The sequence below is a fragment of the Amborella trichopoda genome, chromosome 4, assembly GCF_054954075.1.
Source record: "Amborella trichopoda isolate Santa Cruz 75 chromosome 4, AtrichopodaSantaCruz75HAP2 v2.0, whole genome shotgun sequence".
In the NCBI taxonomy this organism is placed as follows: Eukaryota; Viridiplantae; Streptophyta; class Magnoliopsida; order Amborellales; family Amborellaceae; genus Amborella; species Amborella trichopoda.
Window position 1 is genome coordinate 58,209,289 of NC_142339.1, and position 8,639 is coordinate 58,217,927.

At 36.6% G+C, this 8,639-nt stretch overlaps 1 protein-coding gene across 1 annotated transcript; it reads right to left on the minus strand.

Annotated features, from left to right (window-relative positions):
- Positions 1–4,961: 4,961 nt before the first annotated feature.
- On the minus strand, positions 4,962–7,447 carry LOC18422302 (protein PHYTOCHROME KINASE SUBSTRATE 1). The gene has a single exon (XM_006827145.4). The coding sequence runs from the start codon at positions 6,895–6,897 to the stop codon at positions 5,506–5,508; it is 1,392 nt and encodes a 463-aa protein (XP_006827208.1). The 5' UTR covers positions 6,898–7,447; the 3' UTR covers positions 4,962–5,505.
- Positions 7,448–8,639: the final 1,192 nt, after the last annotated feature.

Consider the following 8,639-nt stretch of genomic DNA (forward strand, 5'->3'; position numbering starts at 1 on the left):
CTTTAAAAAACCATTTTATGGCCATTTGTTTGTTCCAAATTTTGACATATATACTCTTTTCATTCTAATGAACAATCACAAAAAAGGAAAATTTGAAAATACAAGCTAGAAAGTGTTTTTTTAGCCCAATTAACATAGGCCGTTCATTTTGGTGAGATGCTTAGATCTAGGCCTTAGAAAGATTTTTTCATTTCCAATTTTTTTAGATGGCTTTATTATTATTAGATGAACAATTTTAAAAAAGAAAAAAATGATTTTGAGTTTATAAAGGCTAAGATCTTGAAATTCACAAAGTGAATGATCTAGATTCGTTTTTGGAGGGGACTCATTTTGATCATATCTAGGGTTCAAATTGAACTTTTTTTTTTTTTTAGGGGATTGATTATTGAGATGAAGAGAGTGTGTGCGCAAATTTTTGGGTCATAAAAATGCCACAAACATGGTTTTTTAGAAGTGTTATTGCATTATACTATGATACAACCGTTGGATTAGATCATTGCTCAAATAATAATAAAAAATTCTTAGTGTTTTATTTGTTATTTTTCTGTGTTTTTACAGGAAAATCACAAATCAGTTTCATGTTTTTCTCAACCTTGAACTAATTTTTCATATAATATCTGTAATGGAGGGATTCCCTTGCAATTTCTTTGCCCTCAAACTGGTTTCCTTGAGAAAAAAAAAAAAAGCCGGCCTGGTTTCATCCAAGACACAGGTTTTAACACCCTCTTTTGGAGGGAGGAAGTCCTGGCTTTAGAAAAGTCAGGATCTAAACTAGTCCTAAAAGCCATGAAATAACAAAGGCTTGTTGATGCCCTTAATCTTGGGGTTTGGTACGTTTGCCTGGAGGACACTCTGAGGTAGCCATGACAAGAAGATGGTGAGGATTAGATACAAACATGTTCTTTCGAATATGTGGCTGCAGATAAGGAACGCATTATCGTCGCCGAGCCTGTTGTCGGCGATGTGATGTTGTAAGTTGAAAGCGTGCCAAATCAAAAGACATTCTTTGGCTGATAGCACCACCACATGTGTTTGAAAATGGAGGATTCTTGAATGTGTGGTCCTTACTGGGATAAGGAGGTAACCTTCTTGAACTTCATGCTAGAGGGTCTTTAATGCTGAATCCCAATGATGCACATGAGCTTTCTACAATGGTGACTCTCTCTCTCTCTCTCTCTCTCTCTCTCTCTCTCTCTCTCTCTCTCTCTCTCTCTCTCTCTCTCTCTCTCTCTCTCTCTCTCTCTCTCTCTCTCTCTCTCTCTCTCTCTCTGAGTTCATGGATGCACAGTTTTGAGGACCCCTCTTTCTCTCTCTCTGAGCTCATGGATGCACAGTTTTGAGGACTCCTACCAGTTTCTTGGTTAGGGAAAAGGAGAACTGGAAACAAGAAACTTGAATGGAATATCATTTCGTACTTCAGCAATGTGTGGACCATGGAAGCTCAAATGAGAATTCCATGTTTGCCAAATTGCATGTACTTACAATGCTTATCGTGAAGCACCCAGTCATTTTTTAGCATGTACAGTGCACTCCTGTAGGAGCATACTATGTACTTATTCCCTCTGGTAAAAGATTTTCTAAGGAGTTTTTTTTTTTATCAGAAATTTTTGGTTATATTTTAGACTCGCAAGCTGGGCATGGGTTTATAGACTTGAGTACCTAAATACTTAAAATCGACATGTACAAAAACTTGATGATCTTTGCTCAATCTTAGGATGTTACTTTTTTCAGGTTGATACAGTGCATATAATTTTCTTATGGGTTATATTAAGATACTCATACATATGATTATAAATTTTCTTAATATACTCAATATGTTGGGATACTAGATACTCTTGCCTAACTATGAAGTAGCATTTTTGTCTAGGATATTTGAGGTAATTAATCAAAGATAAAATTGAAATTCTTGATTGAAAGAATATTATTTATTGCCTATATGAAAGGATGACATCATTGTGATATCGCTAACATGGACCAATGATTGCTTCTTAACTACTAAAAATACCACTACGTTTTTTTTTTTTTTATCATAAAAATATCTATTCTAACCCTCTTAATTACAAAAAATGCCCATGTTAAAAAAAAATGGTATTACAAGACAATGGTATACGAGTATCCAAAAAAAAATTGAGTATAATAGGAAATACTCATATATATGAGTACTCTAACATAACCATTTATTTATTTTCTAGGTTGGGCTCTAGGTAGAGCGTATCCCAAAATTTCGAGTCCGTAAATTTTTCCTGCATAGGATTTTACCAATGGAAGTGAATGTAAGACACACTCGGACAGGAGCATATAATTGTTTCGCTTTATGATTTTTATGGTAAGCTGGAACTTTTAAACCATAGAAGTCAGATGTTAGGCCCTTGTGCCCACCCACTAAGCCAAAGATGATGGATCCTAAAGAAACATCTTAAACTAGAGAGCCTGTTTGATTCATAGAGATGTGACACATAGAGCAACCCCACAATCCTTTGTTGATATGAAGCCAAAGAAAATTGGAAGAGACCAAGAAGTACTATCTCCCTCTAGGCACCAAAAAAGAAAAGTAGCCAGACATGTTTGAGACATGCTTTACAGACCTTTTTCAGCTTGTGATCTTGTGAAAAAAGTGAGAAACAAATATCTACATTGGCACACTATACAAGATAATGCCTCGCCATTCTTTCTAAAATTTGTTCACTAAGTGCAAATTTGTTTGAAAACTTGTGGCTTCTTATTACTAGTTTTTATTGGATAAAAGGGAGAATCTTCTAGAGCAAATGTAAGAAGTCCAATGAGAACTGTGTCCCTTTAGGTTCCATGAGAAAATTTACAAGACATGTTTGATGTACTTTTCAGTCTTAGCTAGTGATCTTGTGAGAATCTCAATCAAAATGTGTAAGCTAAAGTTTTAACCCCTTCTAGTTTCCATCTCCTCCTTTGGAATTTCTTAATTGATAGTATCAATAATTGTCTAATAACTTCATATGAATTTGTTGACAATTATCAATAGTCGCAGAATATAATGGATTATGTGCAAATTAAGCTCTTTTATTTTATTACAAAACATCAGCAAAATGTACATTTTTTTGTTGTACTAAATGTAATTTGTGTTCTTATTAATTTAATTGTACATTTGTTATGGGCAAAAGAACCATCTAGGAGGATTCTCTTGATCTAAAATCCTCGAACCAACTTTTGGAATCACTAGGTAAACAATTTCAAAAGAGAAAATGAATTTTGAGTTCTTATACACCTACATCTATTGTCCAAACATTGGATTGTCTGTGCTCAATCCTAGGACGTAATTTGTTCAGGCACTTCTAAAATGTGAATTCAATTATTTTTTTGCTTTTTAGTTGGTCGGTAGTTTAGTTTGAGTAGGCCACATCCTCAAAATTTGGGTTCCTAAACAATTACTTCGAGTGAGGGCCTGGTGAAGTAGCAAATATATATTTTGCCCTTACTATAAGGGTTTTGCCTCTTGTACAAGAAGCTTACAATCACCCTCGACCCTCATATTTGAAGGCTGTGAGTATATCACTTCACATAGTCTCATAAGAAAACTTTTATGCTGTGGACACAGTTAATGACACATACTTAGCCGCTTAATTTCACATCCAACAACTACGGGGGTGCTTGTGACTTTTCCATATAAAAAATAAATGGTATCAACTCTCTACCCTCAGTCTTTGTAGGTGAAAACTTATAGTTGAAATCTATACAATCTTTTGTCACTATTTACTATGCCATTGTAGCCATTATAAGATCTTTTTATCTTGACCCACCTAAGGGTGACAACTTTGTCCCTTGTCAGTTACAAAAGAAAGTGTAGTTGCTTTTTGACTAAGCTTGTTGGAGACAAAGGTGTGTTGTTATCTTCTGTTAGCTTCTATTTCACTTAAGTGGCTATAGTTAGGAGTAGATTCTCAATCAGGTGTCATTTACCGACTCTTTTGACAACATGATTTAGGCCATAGCTTCACAATGTTTGGGAGTTTTTGGGTTTTGTTTCCTGATTATTAGTGATTAGAGTGTAAGCATTAAAAAAGAACTCAAAATATTTTGACAATAATGAGAATTCAATCTACTCAAACTTAGCTTGAAAGATTGGGCAAGGAGATATTGATCACCAACCCTATGTTTTCAAGCACTAAAGTCAAACGACAATTTCAATCAATGATAGATTTTGGTTACTCTTTACCCCTGTTTTCTTTGTCCTAGTGTTTTAAAAATCGGAGGCTCATCGAGTTGGCTCCGGTCGGGCTTGGCGAGAGTTAGGCGGCAAAACCTTGAGAGTCACTCTAAGTCTCCCTCTAACCCTAATTTATTTGTTAAAAAATCACTAGTATGATTTCATAATCGCTCGAGTTGAACTGGGTGACTTGCACTCATAATCCTTACAAGTCGAAGCCTGAATAGAATTAAACACTATTTCTCTCATTATAGACTAATTATTTTTTAAAAAATATATAATAAAGAAACGTATATGAAGAGACCATTTACTTTTGATACAAGGATGTTACAATTATTCTTTTCCGTCAGATTTCAAATTGGATAGAGGTAAGAGTATTATTGACTAGACTCATTTCCAAAAACAAAAAAACCTCGAACTTCATAACATATCCCAAGCTATCAAATTTAACATCTAATGGCTACAAGTAGATCTCCTTGTAGTAAAGGTAAACAATCTCATAGTATACGATCCCTATATGATAATCATTTACTTTTGGTACAAGCATATGACAATCACCCCGTAATGTTAGATATAAGATTCGGCAATTAGAAGCATGCTATTGGCCATTCTTAAAGTCCAATAAATGTTTTTTCCAACTCTATGACACAATCGAAGCTGTCAAATTTTATATCTTATAACTAATAATGATTGTGATCTCCTTGTACCAAATTTATATTCTTATAGCTGCAATTTTTTTTTATCGGTAACATACAAATAGATCAGTATGAATACAGGTTCGTTGCCATGAAATCAATAATCTAACATTCTCATAGCTCCAAAGTTTGGTACAAACAAATACAAAAAATAAGATGGATGCATAAGTATAAAAGGCTTATTGACCATTAGAAAGTCCTTAGCTACTCTTAACAAACATGGAAATGATAGAAAACAAACAAACAAAAAAAAAACAAGGAGGACGGACTCTAAAACCAATATTCTCAAGATCGGATGGGGTATCGAATCAGCTAGGGTCCAGTCTAAACAAAATCGGCGAACCGAATCAATCAGATTTAAAAAATATTTAAAAAACATAAATAATAGTTTAATCTATTAGAAAAAGACTTGGTCATTATGTTTGGACAATCAAGTCGGTTGGGTTGTACTTTTTAACAAGTTTTTGACCAAATCCAGTTTTACACCAAAACACTACCGGTACGAGACCTGTCTAAACACAATAGGAAATTACCATTTTACCATAGAAATTTTCCTGCAAAGTGCTTAAAATCCGCCCATGGTGCATAAGCCTAGGGGCCTAACCCCGTGCGCGTGCCATCTTTCCTTCATCACATAGCGACGATTCGAGGCTCGTGCAAAGGCCTGGATCGTTGGATCGTCCTCCCCGCCACCATCCGCATGTGAGAAGGATCGGAGCTGTTCATCGTGGAGAACCTCTCCCGATTCCTGCCGCGTGTCTTCGTGTGGGACCCACCCATCACCCTCACTGCCTTCGCGCTTTGGCACCCCATGAAAAAACCGCCGCTCCTCCTCTTCCGACGGATGGAGGCACCGGAGATCGTTGTCTTCGAAATGGCCCGGCCTTGGACTTTGGTGGCCTGAAAATCGCCCGAGTCTGGTGTCACCGAGAAATTACCGGTGACCACGCTCCACTCGATGCTGGCTTCGCTTGGCTCGTAATACACTTTCCCAGCGAAGTCGTCACCTTCCGGCTGCCGGATAATTTGGTGGGAGTTCGTGGAAAAGCTCTCTATCTCAAATAGGTCGGAGCTCGAGTCACTCTCCACGTCCGACTCGTTCCTTTGACTCGGCCTGAGACCTCTTTGACTTGGAGTAAAGTCGGTCTGAGGCGCCGGGACAATGATTTGATTTGCTGGAATCCTGCCGGAACTCGTCGAGTTATGGAATTCCCGGCCAGTGTCAGTTAGAGAGAGAGTCAGTAACCGCTTCTTTAGAGCGAGGGCTCTCTCTTCGTCTTGCAATAATGGGGACCCGAAGATCTCGAGCGAGACACGTGGCTTCTCTATAGCCGTCGGACCTTGGGTGCCCAAAACCGGGAAGGAGAATGCTTCCTCATTTTTCCGACGCCGGAATTCTGCATTCTCTCCGGATTTAACCGAAATTACGGCACCGCTGTTATTGCAGGTAGCCGTTAAATTTGAATTTTGGGGCGGTTTTTTCTCCTCTATATTCACTGATTTCTTACCAGAGCATGAATTGCACCCCAAAGCTCTGAGAATTTTCTTGCCATGGCCCTGTTTTTGCTCTCTCTCATGAGTTTCTCTCTCTAAACGTCGTAGCAGAGCTGTGTTGCTGTTCCAGCTCGCTTCAGAGCAGGAGCTTGGAGCTCTGGGGATCTCCCTAGTCCTTCTTTGGTTCATTTGGGTCCTTTCAAATTGTGCGTTCTCTCCATTTTGCTGGTTTAGGTTCTCTGTCTTCAAATTCATGGCGAATTCTCCTCTGAAATATTTCTCGGCATCAAAAATCCTTATCTCTCCGTCATTGTTGAGCTTCTTGTTGAAGCTCGGGCGATGAAGAGGAGGTTCAGAGGCCGTAATGGAAGCCGGGTTCTGGTCCGAGAGCTTTCGAGAACTGGTTTCATCTCCATTGATGAGATATGAAGAGAAGGAGGCGTCTCTGAGATGAGACGCTGAGCTTTCCAAGCTGTAGGTCTTGACCAGGCTGCCATTACAGGTCGCTGCTACTGTGAGAGTAGCCATGGATTCCTTAGAGAGAGAAACAGTGTGAATCTCGTTTTTGAGAGAGAAAATGAGTGCTTTCAGCTTGAGAGAGAGGGGCGCGGTTTGGAATCCCCGAGGAGAGAGAAACAATGAGAAGTGATTTTTGGGTTTTGGAGAGGGAATCGGAGCAGGGGTTTTTAGTGTGAGAGAGGGGGATGATGACTTCGATTCATGGATGTTGGAGAGTTAGAGACGGAAATTGAGCATCTGGTTTTAGAGAGGGAATCAGAGCAGGGGGTGTTTTTTTAGTGTGAGGAAGATGATATGGTCCTGGAAATGGAGGAGAGAGAAAGTATGCAGTGGTTGCAGAGAGAGAAGTTGGTGTGTTTAGAGTGAGAGAAGGGAATGATAAAGGGCGGATATATAATGAATGAGAATGATTGTGAAACCAAGTACAAAAAAGATAGATGGAAAAATTTCATATAAGGTTGCACCTTTAAAATGCACCATTAAAATCCATAATAAAAAGTTGTTTTGGTGTGTGAAAATCCTAAATCCTATCAAGACCTATGAATATGAAAAGAAAAAAAAAAGATTTTTAATTTTAAAAATAGTTTATTTTACAATACACTATCTAGACCGTCTATTTTTTAGATTTCTATGTGTATGTAGATCTACTTGATTTGAAGTATTTTTAGAGTTTAAAATTATATTATTTGAGATGAAAATAGATTTTCAAGCCATCTTAAGAATTTGTTATACCAAAATTATACTTTATAAAATTTTTTTTTGGAGGTGCACCGTAATTTGATTGTTTAATGTTGCAACATTATGCAAACTACATTCAAAGATAAATGGTCTCTTTTAAGACAATCCCTAAGTGAGATTGTATATAAATAGACATTTTATCTTTTGGGATTGTCTTAAAAGAGACAATTTATTTTTGGGAAAAGTTGATATAGAGCAGAGGCTCTAAACAATCAAATTTGAGCCTATCTCAAAAATGTCATTAGAAGAGCTTATTTTGATGCCCAAATATCCTTAAATTCATCATCTCCACATCAAGATGCATAAACATGAGAAAAAAAACTGAATTTCAAGTTTTGGAAATAGTTTATTATGTAATGCACTTTTAGACCGTCAATTTTCAAGATTTTCAAGTTTTCATAGATCTCTCGACCTACAATATTCTTGAAGCTTTAAACTTTATAAATAAAGATAAAAAATATATTTTAAGGCTATAAAAAAGATTTCCAGTATTGAAACCACATTTCTCAATACTATTAGAAGGTGGGTTCTAATTTGATTGTTTAGAGCCTAGGCTCTATACAAACCGCACCTTATATTTTTTTTTGTACATGGATGTCACAATTATTCTCATTCATTAGATGTCAAATAAATTAGCTTGGGGTGACTCATGAAATCTAAGAATTGTTTTTGAAATTTTATGTCTATTCAATGAGACTCTTATAACCACCTATTTTGAAATTTAAAAGATTAGAATGATTGTCACCTTCATGTATAAAAAATAAGGGATTGTCCAAAAAAGGTCTTTTATCTTTTGTACATGAAGGTTGCAATTATTCTTGTCCTTTAAATTTCAAAATGAATGATTGTAATAATGTCATTAAATAGACACAAAGTTAAAAACAAAAAAATTCCAGATTTTATGACTCACCTCAAGTCATTGAATTTGACATGTAATGAATGAGAATCAGTATGACCTTTATGTACAAAGTATAAATGGTCTCTTTTAAGACAATCTTTTTATCAACTTCACA